We start from the raw sequence: 21,890 nt of genomic DNA, 5'->3' as shown, positions 1-21,890 counted from the left end.
TATCATGAGAAAAGTGTATATATATTTACCCTTCACTTTGAAAAATAACTAGCCCATTTTTGCTCAAAATTACTGTTTTTTAAAAAGCATCCTCAGAAAGAGACCAGGCAGGACAATTTCAGCCCCAAAGTGAAAGTTTTTGGAAATTATACACAAATGAAACAGACCTGTTAGACTGGAAACACTCAACCTTAATCAAGGTGAAAGAAAAAGACAGCAATAATTGCCTTTTATGCCCTGAGATATCTATGTTACTTTAGCTCCCTAGCACAGGTGTGTTCCACAATGTTAAGAGTTCACTACTTATTCAATTTCTCTTTTAATTTTGGGGAGAAGGCAGAGGATGTGATAATTCTTTCAAAATGTTAACAGTCAATTAATGCTGAAGAGTCTCACTAAGGTGTTGGTGTGTATATGTCTGTATATTGTAGTGTTTGTTTTGGATCGTTTCAGCCTGTGCCCTTAGTCTGTTAGTCCTTCGGAGAAGGTAAACTGTTTATTTTTATCATACAGCACACCTACACCAATATAAAAGTAAGAATACTAATTAAGGTTTATAGAACATTTTCCAATCTCTAGCTACGATGTCATTGTCCTATGAACCACTGAAATTTATGGTCACATGCTGTTTACTTCTATGTTCAGAGCTTTCAGCAGTGATGATAGAAATGCCATGTGTAGATTAGATCAAGGGAAAAATAAGGTAGCTAATTATATTATCCTTTGGACATGTATGTATAAGTCCACACAGAGGGAATAAAAGGACATCCTTCGATGTATGTAAGTTATCCAGGAATCCTCTTGAAGATCAGGCAGGGAGATTAAGCAATTCTTGATAAATCTAAAGGGCTGCAAACTTAAACCAATAAAAGGAAATATTTCTTTCTGTCATACATAGTCTATGGACTTCACTGTCACCTGGAAGCTGTTACAACAGATACTATATCTGGAGTTTTTAAAAGCTATTGATATTTTGACCATTAACAATTTCTGATGGTAAGTAAGCTAAATGATAGCTAAAAGATATTAAATCTCATGCTTCAAGGATAATCTGATCATCTGAAGGGGTTGGGGTGAACTACCTTTCCCTATTCACATGTACACTGATAGGCCTAATTTTTTTCCAGACGGAAAATGACATCAGATTGATTTGGCCGCTTATAACTGGAAATGTCCATTTGGTGGAGCTGGTATTACACTGAACACATACTTGCCTTCCATAATTGCTACTGGAGACCTGAGGATCTTCCTACTCTACATCATCTCCACTTGAGTGCAGAGTTGAAGCCAAGCACACTACCTTTAGGGCATTCCCAGCACCTACTAAACCCAGGGTCAGGAGATGAAATAAGCCTATTTCTAAAACAGCCTTGTAAAACTGGCATAAACATATACCAGTTTATGCAGAAAGTCTTGCCTGACTTTTGCACTAGTGATTGATCAAACTAACAGCATCTTATTTGTCCATTGAAAGCTCTCCTTGGGTGAGTAGAATTTGCAAAGAAATGTTAAGGCAATCATTCTAGCATATTTTGGTGCAGATTCTTGTTCCTTACTTTTTCTAAAAAGGTCAAAGAACCCTGGTAAAATAGTAAAACCTCTCTTTATAATGACATGTACTTCAAACATTTTTAGCAGGTGATACCCTGCAACAATTTGTTACCCTTTCACTTCTGGTGAGTTAGTTCAAATATTGACATAAGTCACCATTGACAAGGATGTTTATGATCTGATATGAGTATTTGTCAACCTCAAAATATCATCCCAGTCTGGCACATATAATTTAACAATTAATGGTTTCTGCTCAGGGATGCAGTGTTACTGGTGTTAATCAGAACTAAAGTAACTCCAAATAAACTAGAGTTACACCACTGTAAAAACAGTGTGAAATATGAATAAGGTTCAAAGTTCTTGGCCTCTCACTTTCTTGTGTGGCAAATGTGACTCCTGCTACCCCAAATTAATAAGGGGAAACTTTAATGGTATAATCATTAATTAATTTGATATTTATTGCAATGATTTAATCAAAAATAATTATTTTAGGTATTAATGTGAACTCTGCTTTCAGTAACTGGACTATTATTTAGATGTGCTACCTATCAAAGATGATCCTATGAAAGATCATTGTCATATCTGTCTTTCTCAACATGTCCAACATGTCTCCGCAAAAGCAAATACCTTTCTTTCTACAAAAACTGTCACTTGATGTTTATCTCTCATTAGAATCAGCGATAGGAGTCAGGGGACTGTACCTATAAGCCAAGCAGGAAGATGTGAGTTAAGCTAAAGGGTAAATAAACAGCTCAGAAATTTCTAATGTGTAAGTAACTCCACTGGCTCAGTAAATTGTGCAATTTTGTGATATCACATTAAGAAAGTAATCAGTAGGGACCATTTAATACCAACAATTTTTATGCAGAAGTCGAGATTGCTTTCAGTGGGGAGTAATACTGAAAGCATGATATTCCCCACACTGATTTCTCTGTTACAAAGAATGACAGCACCTGTAAACTGTCACTATGTTCAGTCACAGGAAAATAGTACACAGTATGTGATTTAAAGCAAAAACTAAAATTTTCAAATCAAAACCTGCTGACCACAAAATCCAGTTCTGGCTCTTCATGTTGAATATTAAAAATAACTGTGTTTATAAAATATAATTGGGATGTGAAGGTTCATAGCCCTGTGCCAAATCTGGCAGATCAGGGAGTTTAATGTGGCTTTCCATATCACTCTCCCTCCATCTGTTTTGGTTTGTTTATTTTTGTTTTTTATTTTATTGGTTTAATTCCTCATCTGACTGGAAAAAAAAGTCAAAACCTCAAAATTTTTCATGAAACAGAATTCTTGTTCTCCAGCTAGCTCAGGGCTGAGGCATATTGGCATGTTGGCCTGGGGAGGTTGTGCAGCCACTGGCCAAGCTGTACCTGTTCTGCATATAAAGAGAAACCTTCTTTCTCCTAGGCTGTAAAAGCCAATGCCTTTTCCCGCTGCTAATTAATTTAGAAGTTCAAATCAAAATGAGAGTCAAAGGTGGAAAAAGAAGTAAGTGAATGAAAGTAAAGGTATCTGTGTAAAGAAGTCTAGAAATGTACTGTAGGAAACATTTTTAGAGAAAAAAGGTGGTCCTATCCTATGACTATGAAATTATGGAATTATATCTGTGTAAAAAGAGATCCAAAAGTATTAAACATTTCTTCATAGAAGAAATAAGTGTATTGTTACATCCAAAGAACTATCCAAGGTTAGCAAGTCAATAAAACGGACTCAAATAAAGAATTCTCATTGAGTCCATAGATTGACAAGCATTTAAAATGTGAAAATCCACTAAGTCTCACTTTTGCAACAGAAGTTTTTGATAGCTACTCCTTACAATATACGGCTTCATAAATGTTAGTGTGGATGGAGGCATTTTCCCCCATAAAGTGCTTCACAGAAGCATATTTTCATCCCTTAGCCTAACTACATTTTTATGATATGAGATTCTTGTTTTATCTTCTCAAGGTTTCTCCCATGTTGATAATGCCAGCACCCAATCTTTGCTTCCCCTTGAAGCTGGAATCAAGAGTCTGTACTCCTGCAACTGTACAACTACACACAATTAGAGTAAATGAACTGTTTCAGTAAGTTAGCAGTAACCACACAGAAGGTGGCCTTGACATATGCATATGCTGTAGAGGCATCTATGGCTGGGCACTCAGCAATTACAAAAGTTTCCAGAGGAGCTGACCTCCATGTGAAAACACCATGGTCCTGATTCTATGCTGTCCTGCACCTTGGGTAGACATTTAAAGCTGAGAAAAGTGTGTGTAAACCTCTAAACGCCTGCTATGGTCTATCTGAGCAAAGCTTTATGCAAGAATAGGGGAAGTAGAGGGGGAGGAGAGAAAGTGGCTTTACATCACCTATGTACCCCTATATTATGGGGCTGTCCAGGAACATGCTTGACCCCTGCAATACATAAAAGTAACCACAGGGCTGCTCTAATTTATGTTTGTTTTCCCACAGGCTCTTCAATCTAGCAAAGAAAGGTGTAACACAATCCTTTTTAAGTCCTTTAAAATTGACGTGCTGAATCAGATTTCTTTGAAATTTGGTGTGCCTCAGAAAGGTGCAGGGTAAGGTTAGTGACCTAAATTTTCGGATCAAATGAGCTAGGGGTTGTGGAGATATAAACTCTGAAAAAATTATCACCTTTCAAAAAGTTTCCAGGGGATTTTTGTTTGTTTGTTTGCACAGAACTAGAGATAAAACTATTGATGTTATGTGAGTCAGAATGGTTTCAATCTGTCAAGCATTACTCAAGGCAGTGCATATAGTCCATTAAATCTTGGGGGTCCCAAACTGAGAAAGTTTTTAAGAACATTTTCATGTCTTTCCTTGTGTAGATGTGCAGTCTGGATTACAATGCACATGCACCAATAAAGAAAAAAAAACCATGAGAGGATTTCCAGGCAGCCACTTATGCTTACACGGGTTTGTTAGTCTCTAAGGTGCCACAAGTACTCCTTTTCTTTTTACTGGTAGTTTGAGAGACTGTTCCAATGCCATTGCCTTTGGCAACACCCCACCACTGATGTTTCTATTCCGAACCTTTGTACACCAGTGCAATAAAGATATAATAACTCATGTTGCTTGCTACAAGTTGTGTCCATTATAATATAACATGTTTTGGGTTTATTTTGTTTTGTTTGTTTGTTTTTGTGGAGAGGTTTACAATGAGCACAGCAGAATAGTCAGCAGCCAACCAAAACCAGGCTAAACAAAATCTTTGTTGTATCAGGTCTGGAGGAGCCAGAGACAGAGGACTGTGGGGCAGAGGAGGACGCGGATAGGGAAGGGGGCTGCAGCTGAGGAGGGGGCAGGAAATGAGGACAGGTGGCAGGTAAGCCTTGGATTGATTGTTCAAGAAAATCTGTATTTTATTAGCCGCTGGGGAGCCAGGGGTGTCAAGTGGCTACTTCCTGATCTTGTGGGAGATTAATGTGGTGTATCCAAACACATTTAGTGCAGAAGTTTGGAATGACAATGCAGGTACCTTGACTGCTGAGGGAAAAGAAATCCATGTGCTGCCAAGCTTGCCACGGTGTGGATACTGGGCAATTCCTGGAAAGACTGCAAGAGAGCAAGGAGTATACCAAGATATGGGAGTTGCTGATTACAGGTTGATTTGAGTGAAGACATGTGGCCTGCATTGGCGTCATGTTTTGCCCACTCTGCAGCATCTAACTGGTGACTTAAGAGGTTTGTAATTTGCCAGACACTGTGGTGATTCACTCAGGCAGAAATTACCTGGGCCTAATTCCTGATGCACATGTCATATAATCTATGAGGTTAGAGTTGAACAGCATCAGAGATTTGTGTCCAGGAGCTGTTTTAGTTTTCTTTGATTTGGCTGAGCATCTGCATAATTATTACAGCAAGAATATAAAAGTTATTAATATGTGTTGGAAGAACATTCTTTGGGAAACTGGAGGTTCATGGCTGACCAAAAAATGTGTACTGTATACCATAGAAACATTATAAACTCTGATGCCTCACTGTTTCTCGGAGATGGGGTGTATCTATTGGACAGGGGGCAGAGGATCTTTCTGTCAAACACAAAACACTCAATATTTTGAAACAGAAACCCTGTCTGTGATTTCTGCTACACACTCTACATTCCCACCTATTCTAAAACACAACCAGAAACACTGTTTCACTGTAACATAATTGGCCTTTGCTCCAGGTACTGCATGTCAGTCAGGTTATGGGAAGGGGCGATCAGATGGAAGGGGAAGTAACAGAAATAGAAATGTTTGTATACCAGGGAGTGAAGTATTCAGGGAGATGTGTTCCCTGTTTGCCGGGGGTGGTGGAGGTTGGATAAAGTAGAAGAGAGGGGGGCCAGGTGGAGGGGGAACTCAGTGAATGGGTCAGGGGCATGGCTGGGGAGGAGTGCAGAATTGGGGCTGGTGAGGCAAAGCTGGTGTATGGCGTGCATGTGAGGTGGTGTTGGCTGGCTCTGTATGCAAATTATGGGACATAGTACGTACAAAAAAAATCTAAATTAACATAGAGTTAAGGTTGCTTGACAGTATGTCGCCCTCTTGCAGAATGCTGAGTTGAGTAAAACTCAAACGTCTGAAAACCAAGAAATGTAGTTAAGTTTGTCCATGCAACATGGGAGGCAGGTATCACAGGCCTTAAGCTTCCCCAGACAGCCCCATGTAGCCCTGCCCATGCTCTGCCCTGAGGCCCCCTCCTGCTTGCTGCTTCTCCCTTGGCTCCAGGCCAGGCAGGCTGCTCCTCTTCCTGGAAATGGGCTGGGGCTAGGGCAGGCCAGCCTGCAACTAGAACTTGGGGCAGCTGGGGCTGCCCAGCACTGGGGGGAGCCCCCAGGCACTGGGAACGTGCCACCAGGCACTTCAGGGCTGGGAGCTCTGGGGCTGTCCGCCTGGTGCTTAGGTCACCCAGCATTAGGGCTGCCCAGCACTCCAGGGCTGGGGCCGCAGTGCCCTGTGCTGGGGGGTGCTAGGGCTGGCCACCCTGTGCTCGGGGCGGGACTGGGGCGGTGGGTGAGGGCCCTTGGGGCTTTAGTAGGGGAGGAGGGGAGGCGGAAGGGTGGCAGGGCCTCGGGCAGAAGGGTGGGGTGGGGCTAGCCTCCCCAAATGGATGACTCACATGCTACCCATGCCATGCAACCTTAATTCTGCCCTCTTTCAGCAGTGCTGAAGTAACACACACACCTTTACGCTGCCAATCCCACAGTTGATGAAAGGTACAAGTTCTTCATCTCCTTTTGATATCCCATTCTCTCTCACCCACAGGATTCCATCTAACACAAAGTACAAAAAAAGAGAGAGAGAGAGAAAGGGGAGACTGCAATGGGTCCTACTGAAAGGCGAACTGTCAGGTTGGAGGGAGGTTACCAGTGGATTTCCTCAGGGATCGGTTTTGGGACCAATCTTATTTAATCTTTTTATTACTGACCTTGGCACAAAAAGTGGGAGTGTGCTAATAAAGTTTGCAGATGATACAAAGCTGGGAGGTATTGCCAATTCGGAGAAGAATCGGGATATTATACAGGAGGATCTGGATGACCTTGTAAACTGGAGTAATAGTAATAGGATGAAATTTAATAGTGAGAAGTGTAAGGTTATGCATATAGGGATTAATAACAAGAATTTTAGTTAGAAATTGGGGACGCATCAATTAGAAGTAACGGAAGAGGAGAAGGACCTTGGAATATTGGTTGATCATAGGATGACTATGAGCTGCCAATGTGATATGGCTGTGAAAAAAGCTAATGCTGTTTTGGGATGCATCAGGAGAGGCATTTCCAGTAGGGATAAGGAGGTTTTAGTACCGTTATACAAGGCACTGGTGAGACCTCACCTAGAATGCTGTGTGCAGTTCTGGTCTCCCATGTTTAAAAAGGATGAATTCAAGCTGGAGCAGGTACAGAGAAGGGCTACTAGGATGATCCGAGGAATGGAAAACTTGTCTTATGAAAGGAGACTTAAGGAGCTTGGCTTGTTTAGCCTAACTAAAAGAAGGTTGAGGGGAGATATGATTGCTCTCTATAAATATATCAGAGGGATAAATACAGGAGAGGGAGAGGAATTATTTAAGCTCAGTACCAATGTGGACACAAGAACAAATGGGTATAAACTGGCGACCAGGAAGTTTAGACTTGAAATCAGACGAAGGTTTTTAACCATCAGAGGAGTGAAGTTTTGGAATAGCCTTCCAAGAGAAGCAGTGGGGGCAAAAGATCTATCTGGTTTTAAGATTCTACTTGATAAGTTTATGGAGGAGATGGTATGATGGGATAATGGGATTTTGGTAAGTAATTGATCTTTAAATATTCAGGGTAAATAGGCCAAATCCCCTGAGATGGGATATTAGATGGATGGGATCTGAGTTACCCAGGAAAGAATTTTCTGTAGTATCTGGCTGGTGAATCTTGCCCATATGCTCAGGTTTAGCTGATTGCCATATTTGGGGTCGGGAAGGAATTTTCCTCCAGGGCAGATTGGAGAGGCCCTGGAGGTTTTTCGCCTTCCTCTGTAGCATGGGGCATGGTTGACTGGAGGGAGGCTTCTCTGCTCCTTGAAGTCTTTAAACCATGATTTAAGGACTTCAATAGCTCAGACATGGGTGAGGTTTTTCATAGGAGTGGGTGGGTGAGATTCTGTGGCCTGCACTGTGCAGGAGGTCAGACTAGATGATCAGAATGCTCCCTTCTGACCTTAGTATCTATGAATCTATGAGAGAGAGAGAGAATGATTCTATAGTTCAGTTGTTAGGGCACCCACATGGGAAATGGAAGACCCTGGGTCCAGTCCCCCTGATCCAATCACTCTTTCATTATTTATCCACAGTGGAACAGCTTCAAAAGAAAGACTGAGGGTGATGTGATTCACATCAGACTATCCCATAACTCAATAATTAAAGTACTCTCCTAAGAGGTGGGAGACCCCTTCTCAAATCCTTTCTCTCTCTCTACCAGAGGGAGGGGAATTAAACCTGAGTCTCCACATTCCAGGCAAGTGCTCTAACCACTGGGCTACAAGTTATAAGGTGGGCCACCACCTCTGGCAAGATTTTGAATAGGACCCAATCCAGGGGCGTGCTCAAAGGGCATCTGTTGGATTGGACCCCACACACAAGATGAGCAGCTGAACACCTATCTGCTGTTTCATGATTCTCTCTGGAGTGTAGGTGGGAGATAGGTGTCCAGAGTCTAGAAGGAGGCAGCAGTATGCATGCTCAGAGGCAGAAATGTAGGTATCAGGGGAACATTTACCCTGAAAACTTGGGCACTGAGTGAGTTTAGGCACCTACATGGTTCAGTGGGAGTTTTGCGGATTTCAGTGGAGCCAAAACTGGGATTTATGAGCCTAAACCCAAGACTTAGGTGCCGAAAGCTGAGCTTTACCTTTACCAAAGTACCTTTGTAGATCCCACCCTATTCCAATTATTTTCAGTTCAGCAAAGCACATACCTATGGTTTAATACCACAGTCTGATACTAATACAAACACATTTAACTTCCTAAGTGAAGGAATAATCTGTGAGAATGCTTTGGGAGCAGGAAGAGCAAAAGGGAAACCTTGTTTGACCTCTGAAGTCTGATGACATGAGAAATAAATGTAGCACTGACAAGGGATGAAAGAAGTAAAATTAATGACCGATAAACTCTGACACCATTGCAGATAATGCAGTTGTAAGATAAAGCCAAGCCAAACCCGCAGCAAAAGGGAAAAGATCATCCAAATTCAAGAACAGGTGATACTCTATAAAGGGACAGACAGGCCGGTAGTTATACTGAGTTGTGTGAATTTAAAGACAATGTTTACTATAGGTATTTTACACAGTAAGTATGAGAAACCTCCTTGCCAGTTGCCAAGATAAGCTGATATCTTTAAATGCAAGATAAAGGTATGTTAGCATGAAGTTCTAACGCCTGGGTCGGAGGCATTATTTTGGCCTTTTTTCTTTAAACAGATATAGCAGAAAGGAATGTAATTCCACATATATTTTTCCACTGTGACATTTACTGAAATCTGTTTTAAATCAAGGCTAAGAAAGAAAATTGAAACCCTAATTCAAATGGATAGACTAATGTTGTCATGTAACTGACCAAATTTAACATAATGACATTTTACTAGTTGGACACAATTAAATGCTTTGATTCTCCATCAGACTTTCCCCTGCAGAAATTGCAGCCAGCATTATATGCCTCATGCAGTTGTTTGGATGGAGCTCAGACATGAACTCAGTTAGTCTCAATTCCCACAGGGCATACAGGAGCATTTCAAACCAGTTTGGCTTCAGTCAAATAGAGTTGTAGAACAGTTTGTAGCCACTCTACTGTTGCAACTCTATTTAAATACTGTGTTAGAACACTGCTGACAGCACCAGTGGTGGGGGCAACTCATTCAACAAAGTTTTGGTGAATATAGTAGTTGTATTGCTTTGGGGGGGAGCAGACCCTGCCCTGGCAGCAGAGCTGCAGCCCCAAAGCCAGAGGCACAGCCCAGAGAGAGCAGACTTGCCCTGGGAGGAGAGCTGCAGCAACCAGAGTCAGAGGGGCCAGAAAAGCAGCCCATGAAGCAGGTCAGTGCTGGGAGCAGAGTCACAGAAGCAGCCTACAGAGCAGACCTGTCCTGGGAGCAGAGCTGTAGCGGCCAGAGAAGCAGCCCAGGGAGCTGGAAGCAGAGCAGCAGCCGTGGTAAGGTAAAGTGGAGCTGGAGCTAAGACAGAGTGGTGTTGGAGCTGGGACTGGGACTGGGACTGGGACTGGGACTGGAGCAGTCTGGAGCCGGGTGTCATGAGCAGCTGGGGAGAGTGAGGGGGTACCCTGGGCAGTGGGCCCAACACAGGGAGACACCTCAGCCAGGAGGCTCTGCAGGCCAGACTCAAAGAAGGATTGGTAACCCCGACAGGGTGGGGGCAACGCTGGGAAGAAGGGCCCTGCCATCTAGAGCCTGTGGCCACCACCAGAACGAGTGTCCAACCCACAGCATCCCTGCAGTACAGCCAGAGTCTGAGAAGGAGGCCTGGGACTTACAAGGAACAGACTGTGAACTGCCCTGACACTCCCCTGCTTACATCTGGTTGGCAGAGTTGCTGTCTGAATGATTATTTGAATGCTGCTGGGAGGTCTTGTTGTAAAACTAATTTGTGTTAAGGCTGAGCCTTATCTTAGAACCTTTTATAGTGTTATAAGCTGAAACCATGCTAAAACAGTGTTGGCTCTGAGTCAAAAACAGTTGTTAAGCATAGTGTTGCTTAGAAAGTGCTTGTAGATGTCAGTTTTTGCTCCAAGTATGGACAGGTCTTAGTAGCAGGAAGTGTGCTGTGGATTGCCCTTCAACACTAAATTAAGATGCAGTCAATCTGAATAATAAACAGCAAGTTACCTGAATTATGTACCTTCCAGTGGTTTGCAGTAACAGTCTTGCAGGCCTCTTGCTAACATTGTGATATCAGAAGGGGTGTTCCAGACATTGCATAAAGCAATAGTGGGTGATTGGGTCCTTAATTTGCATGTTTGTTTCAGTGCTACAAAGTGTTACTGGGGGTAGGTGAGTTTTGAAAATCACAAAAAAATGTGTTATGGAATTTACTGACAGCCCTGAAGATCCTTGGGGAAGGACTGTGGCACCTAGTCCTTAATGGGACGGAATTTATTTTTCCCCAATTCTTCAGGAAGCCTTTGTCGACTGACTCTGAAGCTTAATGACTTAATTGTCAACATTGCCAACTATTTCACGGCTGATTAAATCACACAAGATAAAGGGCCAATGAACAGCTGATGTCATTTGTATGCAGAGCGTGCAAGAAAAGAAATGATAATGATTCTGTAAAAAGAAAAGGAGTACTTGTGGCACCTTAGAGACTAACAAATTTATTAGAACATAAGCATCCAATGAAGTGAGCTGTAGCTCACGAAAGCTTATGCTCTAATAAATTTGTTAGTCTCTAAGGTGCCATAAGTACTCCTGTTCTTTTTGCGGATACAGACAAACACAGCTGCTACTCTGAAATGATTCTGTACAATTTGCTGAGAGTGATGACTTTGGGGCACCTTAAGTGGACAGGGCTTGGTTGAACCAACTCATAAGCACATAAGAACGGCCTTACTGGACCAGACCAATGGTCCATCTAGCCCATATCCTGTCTTGTGACAGTGACTGGTGTCAGTTGCTTCAGAGAGAATGAACAGAACAGGGCAATTACTGAGTGATCCATCCCATCATCCAGTCCCAGCTTCTGGCAGTTAGAGGTTTAGGGACATCCAGACAATAAGGTTGTGTTTTATGACCATCTTGGCTAATAACCATTTATGTACTTACCCCCCATGAACATGTCTAATTCTTTTTTTTAACCCACTTTTATCCTTCACAGCATTCCCTTGCAACAAACTCCACAGGTTGATGTATTGTGTGAAGAAATATTGCCTTATGTGTGTTTTGCTGCCTATTAATTTCTTTGGGTGACCCCTGGTTCTTGCGTTAATAGAAGGGGTAAATAAGACTTCCTTATTCACATTCACCACACCGTTCATAACTTTATAGATCTCTATCATACTCCTGCCCCTTAGTCATCTCTTTTTAAAGCTGAACAGTCTCAGTCTTTTTAATCTCTCCTCATATGGAAATTGTTCCATATCCTTAATGATGTTTTTTTTGCTCTCTTGGTGACTTTTCCAATTCCAGTATCTTTTCTGAGATGGGGAACCAGAACTGCACACCGTATTCAAGTTGTGTGCATACCATGAATCCATATAGTGGCATTATGATATTTTTGTCCTATTATCTATCCCTTTCCTAATGGTTCATAACATTCTGTTAGCTTTTTTGACTGACATTGCACATTGAGCAGATTGTGACATATTATACCTTGGGGGAGCGTCTTGTAACCCCCATATTCCTCATTTGTATATAATTGTGATATTGAATATAAAGTGTGCCATGTGAGGTATCAGGGAAAAGGTTATGATTGGCTGAAAGTCACTGTTCTATCTAAGGTTTCAGAGTAGCAGCCATGTTAGTCTGTATTCGCAAAAAGAAAAGGAGTACTTGTGGCACCTTAGAGACTAACAAATTTATTAGAGCATAAGCTTTCGTGAGCTACAGCTCACTTCATCGGATGCATTAGTCTCTAAGGTGCCACAAGTACTCCTTTTCTTTTTGTTCTATCTAAATATGTATATCATTAGTGTATATAAGTTATGAGAATGTGTTGTATGATTGCCACGAAAATATGCTGTGGGTTTGGGAAGTACTCAGACACTAGCTCTCCAGAGACAATGACAAGGGAGGTAACCAACACCCAGGGGGATGCTGAATAGTAATCACCAGCCATTGTCCAGCAAGGGAGCTACAATGCAATGATTCACCAGGGGAATTGCTCAGGCTTGCTTGGGGACTCAGCAATGCCCACCATATATGCCTGGACTTGTGTTCTCGAAGCACATAGACTAAAGGTATAAAACAGAATACAGTGGCCACATGCTGGGCCTTTCTCCTGCCCCCACCTATGCTGCAAGCAAGAAGGACACTCAGAAGACTGAAGACTTTAACAGAGGAGAATAAGATGGGTGAGAAACACCAATTCCCTATGCCCAGTGCAACAATCCCTGAACAATAACTAAAGAAAGAACTAAAGGGATAAGGTGGGTTCTAGTATTGAGCGAGACTAGCTTTCGCACTAATACAGAGCTCTTCACCGTCTGGGAGTCATATGGAATGATAAAACCAAGTGTCTCCAACACAAGGCAAACAGAAGATACATCACAGAGCACAGATAAGAAAAACAACTCTTTGATCAGAATAATATTCCAAATACAGTTATCAAAAAACGCCACACTTCCTCTCCCCATATACACTCCCAGGCAGGCATGGACTAGAGTCATGTTCAGAGAAACCAAAAATGATCTCTTTCCTCTATTTTGTCTTTCCCTCAGTGAGGTATGAAGACTCTCTCCTTCATGAGATTTCCAAATAGTTTGTAAACTCCAGTTAGAGTGTGTGTGGAGAGCTGGGGTGGGAGAGCACCAGCTGCAACCAGGTAGCCTATTGGCTTTTCCTTCCTCATAGAAGACTGGCCATTTGTTCAATTTATCAAGTGGATGAGTTGTGTAAATAGCCTGACTTTTTCCTTCCTTCCTCCTAGGCAGGAATTCCTAGGTTCATTGGGCCCAGTTTCATCTAAACTTAAAAAAAGAAAAAGATCTCCGCTTTTACAAGTGCGGCCAACTTTGTGAGGCCTATTTACCCCCTTTTATTTTCTGTCACCCTCCAGATTATTTCTTTTGGCTAGATAGCCCTTCCTCCAGGTTTGACGTTTCTGGCAGGTTTTGCAGGGTGGAGCCACATGCAGTACCACCAGACCAGTAAACTCCGCCAGTTCTAGCCTGGTGTGGAGTTTATACACTCTTGTGAAATTTCAGAAAAATACACTTGGAGCTTTTCCCCACATTTCTTCTGTGGATTTTTCAATGAACACACATCCCCAAAACAGTGCTATAGCAAGTGCTGAGCCAATATGTCATTTAACCACTCTAGTGTCCTGGAATCTAGGAAGGGGAATGGGAGGCAGGAACAACTTAGCATTCACCTGCTAGGGTTATAGACAGCAGTAAAGCATGTATTCTCTATTTAAAGATATAAGGTGGGTGAGGTAATATCTTTTACTGAATGAACAGAGCTCTTCTTCAGGTCTCTGTGTAGCTCGAAAGCTTCTCTCTCTCTCACTAACAAATAAAAGATCCCATAAAAGATATTACCTCACCCACCTTGTCTCTCTAATATCCTGGGACTGACACGGCTACAACTACGCTTCATATTCTCTATATAGTTATCCTCTCTCTGCTGTTAGAAGAGAAAATGGCAAAATTAATTAATCTAACAATTATTCAAGTGAACATGTATAACTCAGATTCTGACGTGTGAACAGTTTAGTGGAACTAGAATAGTCTTTGGCTTACCATGGCAAGGTGCTCTTATGAATGCAATTTACAGTAGGAAAGCTTTGACTCAGAGTGGAGTTTCCACTACACCATAAAGCTGACTCATGGGAGAATCTAATGATTATTTTCATCCTTGATTGTTGGGATTAAGACAGAATTGTCTTAATCAAACCTATCTGGGAGAGAAAAGAGAAACATTCTCCCCTTTAAAACGTATTCTATTAATAAAAAACAGATTTTTTTTATGCTCAGGTTTATTTATGGATGAAGACTCACAGTAAATACAGTATTTTTTCAAAATCAAATTTCTCACCAATACACGTCTCATTCTGGGAAAACAAAAAGCAAAATTTGGAGGAATTCTAAAAATGAGAAGTAGCACAAGAATCAAATGCAATGATAAGTTAATTTTCTCTGCAGAGATCTATGTTTGGCTAGGGTGCACCAGAAGTCAGTTTTATTTCTTTTAAATTCTTTATTGTCCAGTTGTTTACAAAAAAGGACAACAGTGGGAAGTCTCACCCTTACATTAGCAAGGGGGGAAAAGATATCAATTTTTGAATCAATGGAATAATTGCCCCCTTTCCCTCCTTCCCCCCCCCCCCCCGCGCGCATTGGATTTACTTTAATTACAGTTCAGAGACTGACTATATCTTAAATCTCAGTTCTGAAAATAGTTGCAATACATGCCTTTAGTTCTGGCCACCAACAGATGGCAGCATTTGAATATCAAAGTCCTCATCTGGGACCGGATCTTCAGTCCTTCCAAAACCAAAATTCTCCCTTTAGATCAGGAACCTGGTTGTGGAGTCTGCACTTGGCAAAAAAAAAGTCCCTATTGAAGTCAAGTTTTGCCTGAATATGGATGGCAGAATTAGGTCTTTGAATTGGCTGGTTGTTCGCAATTGGTAATTACCAAACAATAACATTATAATACTAAGCATTTGCTCTTCTTCAGCAGCATTTATCCAAGGATCTCAAAATACTTTACAAACATTAATTCCTCCTATGAGATAATTATTAATCAGAATATTTTACAAATGTGGAAACGGAGGTACAGAAAAGGCATAACTGGCAAGTGTTGTGTTCCAGGTGTGACATTTTATGCAACTTACAAATACGTGAAATGGCTCATTAAGTAAATTGCACATTTACAAGTAATTAGTATATGACCATAGCCCTGGCTTCATCTTAAAGTCAACGCACTCTCCCTGAATCAGTGGTAAGGGCAGGACATGGAGCTGCACAAAATTTGTCAGCTGTGACAGGTGGGCGTATGCTGAAGGGCACCAGCGAAGGTGTGTGGGGAGGAAGCTGGGTTTGTGCGGAAGATGGGGGGTGTCTGGGAACTGGCAGAGTGGAGATGGGGGGAGCAATGGGAGGAGTATTTAAGGGAAGTTGGATTTTTGGGGGAGAAGCTAGGGCCAGCTAGTTTTCTGGGGGGCGTCGAGGGGGAAAGGCTGGGGTCCTTTGGGGTCACGATCTGCAGAAAACTGGAGGTGGCCAGGAAGGACTTCGTGGGGGAAGACGGGGCCGGCTGGGGTTGCCAGAGCTGGGGGGACTGACTGGATTCAAATGTTTGAGAGGCTCGCTCGCTGGGGGTGGAGAGGAGCCCAGGACCCATACTGCCCCTCCCCCTGGCTGCTTTCCCTGCGCGGGCCCAGCAGGGGGCACAATGAGACGGGCCGCTTGGCTACTGGCCCCAGCAGATGCCACAACGGGTGCTGGTGGCCGCAGGGCCGGGGGGGGGGGGAGGTGTCAGCAGCAAGCGCGGCCGCCCAGGCGCTGACGTCCCGCGAGCGCGAGGCAGTGGCCGCTGGGGCGGGTCAGCCGCGGCTTCCGCGGGCCGTTGTCTAAGCACCAACCCGGCCTCTGACCGACACCGACGACTCTGGGCCTGCGGGCTCCGGGGAAGCCCCCTAGCGCCGCAGCTCTGCGGTGGGCAAGGTCTGGGGCCGCCTGCAGCGAAGGGGTGGAGAAGGGTCAGGGGGCGACGAGCGCCACCCTCCCGGCGCAGTCTGAACAGCGCGCGTAGCAGACTGCGCCTGCGCAGTGTGAGTGGCGCAACGGCGCTGAGATCGCTGATGTGGGGATCGGCTATGCTCCCTGAGATGCGGTCTCAGTTGTGGCAGGCAGCACAAGTCAATCGACGATCTCAGTCCACCGACGGCGCGCCGCCTCGCAACCTGTCTCCGCATTCTAGCGCATGCGCTGGAGCGACGCGTCGCTCCTCTCACAGCCACTGTCACCAGAGCGGAGGGTCCTGCCGCCGCGTCCTGCGGGCGTTGAGGGGCGGGCGGGCGCGCGCGCGCGCGCGCTCCGGTGTGTGTTGGGTACGGCGCGGGCGTTGAGGCGAGGGGCGCGCGCGCGCACGGGGTGCCTCGCAGGCCGCGGGGGAGGGGGTGTCAACATGTCTGGTATGGGGGCTGGTTCGTGCGGCTCAGGCTCCGGGGCCTGTGGCGGGGGCGTCGCCGCCGCCGCTTCCTCCTGCCCGGGCGGGGGGGTGTCGATGTTCCGCTGGCTGGAGGTGCTGGAGAAGGAGTTCGATAAGGCCTTCGTGGACGTGGACTTGCTGCTGGGGGAGATCGACCCCGACCAAGCGGACATCACCTACGAGGGGCGGCAAAAAATGACCAGCCTCAGCTCCTGCTTCGCCCAGCTCTGCCACAAGGCGCAGACCGTGTCCCAGATCAACCACAAGCTGGAGGTGAGGGCGGGGCGGAGGGCTGGGGACGTGAAAAAGATGGGGCATGAAGGGGGGTGGAGCTGCGGGGCCGGGGGTTGAATTGTTGGGGGAAGTGGGAAGTAAAAGGGCTTGACGGACTGAGGGGGACTTTTCCCCCGTGCTCTGATTGCTGCACTAGCCTCCCATTGGATAGACGGGGATTCAGGGTGTCTGTTCTGCTGTTCAAAGTCCTCCTTGCACTTGGGACGCCTCTTGCTCGCCTCAGCTGTAGCTTTGCTTCCCATGACAGCTGTGGGCTGCTAGTCTAATTAGTCCATGGACTAGTACAAAAACACGCGACTTCAGCGTAGCTTTCTTAGAATATTTTTTTTCACAACTCAAAAACCAAAAAGCCACCTAACCAGATGAACACATTCAAGAATCTGTCACCAAAAAAGCACTGTTACTCCCCCCCACTTCCTTCTGTAGGTATGTTTTAAAAACTCGAGGCACTCAGATATTATGGTGATGTGCACTGTGTAAGAACCTGGATGGGTAGTTAAATTGACCACCAACTGTAACTCTCTCATTTCTCTGAATGATTCATAAGTAAATTAAATTGTCTTTAATGTGATCACCCCCTTACGATTAAGCTACAGCGTGGCCTATTGCAGAAATAGTTGACTGTGGGAAGAAAGTACCTTGGCCTTGGTTTTAATCCCGTTTCTTCCTGGCAGCAAGATATGGGTGTGCAAAATATCCCTTGAGTATTAATAACACAATAGCCGAGATGGAAAATATTTCAAAGTAGAGTACAAATTAATTCAGTGGATCACATTCGTTTGTAATGAGCAAAGTTATCTTGGATTTCACAGGAGTGCTTTCCAGACTGATGTTTATGGTATTATTTATGTGCATGTTGCTGTACATTCGATATGACAAGGTTCCTGCTTGACAAATTTAATGTATATAGTCATAATATGGTGGTTTACTGAGTAGTTACAATAGACAAAATCAATATGGATAGCATGTGATGGAAGTACTATTCCGTTTTATTGTACCCTGTGAAACAGGTGCGATTTATGAGCTATTTGAAGAGGAAGGAAGATGCATGGCAAATATTGATTTGGAAAGTTGTTCCATGTATAATTACTGGGAAAAACAAGCATTAAATCTTGAATGAGGGAAGAGAAAAAGGGAACATTTGAGAGAGATGCTTCAATGGAGCATATGGAGTGGGACTTAGACAGGCTATAAGAAGCAATGAAGACTGAAGGTGATATTGGAATTGTGGAGTGAGCAGAGACAATGCTCTTGATAGTGGGGGTACAATTTAAAGCAATGGTTTTCAAATTTTTTGAGCTGAGCCCCCCTCGCCCCAATTTAAGTTACAATTTTTGGTTGCACTCCCCCCCTCCAACCCCAGACAAAAGAGGTGAATCAAGGGGTGGAGGTAGTGCTCCCTCCTGAACATGTGAGGCTGAGCTGCCAGGTGATGCTGTGTATCCTCCCCCTCCTCCTCCCCCTGAATGTTCCTCCACAGCTTTCAGTTTGAAAACCTCTGATTTAAAGGTTCTGGTGGTATATATTGGGGTTCATGGCAGGGCATATAAACCCTGACAGAAATCTAGGTGTACACCATAACCCTGCATGCCTGCCCCCCACATACACACACCTCATCTCTGGGAGTGAGTGCTTGAAAAGTGAGGATAAGCTTCTTCATGTTAGTGAAATAATTTTCCATTGAGCAATTACTTTTAATACATATTTGATATATGCAGGGGTGTTTTTGGTCTTTATCTTTTATCCGTTTAAATGATTATCTTGTGCATTGTAGTTTTCATGATAACCGTTTTGAGAAACCTTAAGTTTTAGAGGCATATATTTGAAATGGAAATTGCTTATTTGAAGGCGCTTATGATACAGTTACAAGCTATGATGAGAATAAGTTCTTTGTCTTTATTACAGACCTTTAATCAAAAGACCTGGTGCTCAACATGAAGTATACAGTTACAAATTTTGAAACAACTCACCTGGGTCAATATTGGTACTTGAAACATGATCAGTCGACTCACTGCAGTTTAAAATTCATGTTACTCTATTTTATATAGTAATTAAAATGACAACCATTACCTAGTAACTGGCTACAAGGATTTAAAAGCACCTGCATAGAATCATAGAATCATAGAATATCAGGGTTGGAAGGGACCCCAGAAGGTCATCTAGTCCAACCCCCTGCTCAAAGCAGGACCAAGTCCCAGTTAAATCATCCCAGCCAGGGCTTTGTCAAGCCTGACCTTAAAAACCTCTAAGGAAGGAGATTCTACCACCTCCCTAGGTAACGCATTCCAGTGTTTCACCACCCTCTTAGTGAAAAAGTTTTTCCTAATATCCAATCTAAACCTCCCCCATTGCAACTTGAGACCATTACTCCTCGTTCTGTCATCTGCTACCATTGAGAACAGTCTAGAGCCATCCTCTTTGAAACCCCCTTTCAGGTAGTTGAAAGCAGCTATCAAATCCCCCCTCATTCTTCTCTTCTGCAGACTAAACAATCCCAGCTCCCTCAGCCTCTCCTCATAAGTCATGTGCTCTAGACCCCTAATCATTTTTGTTGCCCTTCGCTGTACTCTTTCCAATTTATCCACATCCTTCCTGTAGTGTGGGGCCCAAAACTGGACACAGTACTCCAGATGAGGCCTCACCAGTGTCGAATAGAGGGGAACGATCACGTCCCTCGATCTGCTCGCTATGCCCCTACTTATACATCCCAAAATGCCATTGGCCTTCTTGGCAACAAGGGCACACTGCTGACTCATATCCAGCTTCTCGTCCACTGTCACCCCTAGGTCCTTTTCCGCAGAACTGCTGCCGAGCCATTCGGTCCCTAGTCTGTAGCGGTGCATTGGATTCTTCCATCCTAAGTGCAGGACCCTGCATTTATCCTTATTGAACCTCATTAGATTTCTTTTGGCCCAATCCTCCAATTTGTCTAGGTCCTTCTGTATCCTATCCCTCCCCTCCAGCGTATCTACCACTCCTCCCAGTTTAGTATCATCCGCAAATTTGCTGAGAGTGCAATCCACACCATCCTCCAGGTCATATTTTAGTTTGAAGCCTTCATTAGGGTCATGAAACTGCAGGGAAACTCTGTTGGTGAGGGTACGAACATTTACTCAGAGGGACAAGGTGGGTGAGATGATGTCTTTTATTGGACCAACTTCTGTTGGTGAGAGAGACAAGTTTTCGAGCTTGTAGGCAGAGCTGTTTTGAAAGCTTGTCTCTCTCACCAACAGAAGTTGGTCCAATAAAAGATATTATCTCACCCACCGTCTCTCTCTAATACCCTGGGACCATTATAGCTACAGCAACACTGCCTTTAACATTTACTCAGGTCACTTGTTTCAACTGTCATCTTATTTTTTACATAAGCTGTTAGCAGTATCAGAAAACAAATCATGAATTTTGTTTTTATCTGGATGAGAGTAATGTTTTGACATTGAAGTACTACTGATTATCTGAAACGAAGGTCCCCCAATTTGGTAGATACTTGTATGCGAGTTGTCTAATTGTGTTTGATGAGACTGTTTGTTTATATTTTTGTCTGTGCCCATCACCATAGTGTCTGTATAAAGGTATATATGTGCAGAAGTGTTTGCAGGACTGTGGACCAACTGTATAGAAAGGGTTGCTCTGTGAAGGTAGAAGGTGCTAGTAGTGGTGCCAAAGTGCTACTTTCCAAAAGGGTTTTCAAAGCATTTCTAAATGTATTTATTTTTTAAAATTCTCTTGAAATGTCAGTATTTTAGCATTGCATCTTAAACACAGGTCAGTAGTCTATTTACATACTATTTTGAAGAGTATAAGCAAATAAATAACTAATGCCTGTATCATGTTCTTTTCTTCTGTTTTTTTGTTTGTTTTAAATCAGAACTCCGCTGTAGAGCTATAGTGGTCGTGTTATTGCATTGCAGACAGGCAAATAGAGAAGTGCTGTTGAATTGAGTGTAAGATCTTGGTTTGTTCGGCAAATTAAATACTCATTTTCTTGTAAAGGAAGTTGCCCTTGAGGGCCACAGTTTAGTGCTTTGTGGACCATGGATTGGACACTCCTGCTCTAAGGAGTTTGGTACTTTAAAAATGTTTGTATATTGTCAGCACTTAGATATTAGTATAGTGAATGGCAGCAATATAAAACTTTAAGATAGTCAGTCAGTAATTTAAGGATAAAAAACATTCCAGGGATGTTGTAGTAAAATAGGTATTACAGACCCAGGAAATTCAGGTTATGATTACATTTAAAAGAAATCCAAATGGAGATGCACAGTTAAGACACCCAGACAACCTTAACTCTTCCCTGTAGTGACAACATACAATAGGTATATAGTTACGATTAGTCCATAATAGTGTCTGTAATCCCACATTAGTTTAATCTGATTTGTAAAGGCATATTAGATTTGTTTTCATTGTTTTTCTTCATATCAGTACAGGGTAGAGTTCAGGTTAAGCAGATTAAGTAAGCCTCCTATTGCTACAATCTTTCTGGAAGTCATCTTGGCTTCACTCTTATTGAGAAAAATGGACAATGGTGGTGATTTTGAAAGAGGGCATCTTGACTGTGAATGCGGGGGCCTCAGGCCCACTGAGAACAATAGGAGATGACAGCCATTTTGAAATAGTTCAAGAAATTCCCTATAGTACATTATTTATCAGTCTCTTCTGAAGAAGAAATTGTTGTGAAAAATAACTGGGGGAAATGACC

The 21,890-nt window shown here is 43.3% G+C and overlaps 1 protein-coding gene across 2 annotated transcripts in view; it reads left to right on the top strand.

Moving 5' to 3' along the window:
- The first annotated feature begins 16,285 nt into the window (after positions 1 to 16,285).
- The window catches only part of GOPC (golgi associated PDZ and coiled-coil motif containing), a 59,548-nt gene continuing 53,943 nt past the window's right edge, over positions 16,286 to 21,890 (top strand). The window contains exon 1 of one of the 2 annotated variants that reach the window (XM_038396608.2): positions 16,286 to 17,170. In XM_038396608.2, coding sequence (XP_038252536.2) covers positions 16,670 to 17,170 — 501 coding nt within the window. In that variant the 5' untranslated portion in view covers positions 16,286 to 16,669. The remainder of the gene's footprint in view (positions 17,171 to 21,890) is intronic. The other variant, XM_038396607.2, reaches the window with a different exon arrangement.

Source organism: Dermochelys coriacea, chromosome 3, assembly GCF_009764565.3.
Source record: "Dermochelys coriacea isolate rDerCor1 chromosome 3, rDerCor1.pri.v4, whole genome shotgun sequence".
NCBI classification, from domain to species: domain Eukaryota; kingdom Metazoa; phylum Chordata; order Testudines; family Dermochelyidae; genus Dermochelys; species Dermochelys coriacea.
This window is presented reverse-complemented; position numbering and strand designations above follow the sequence as displayed.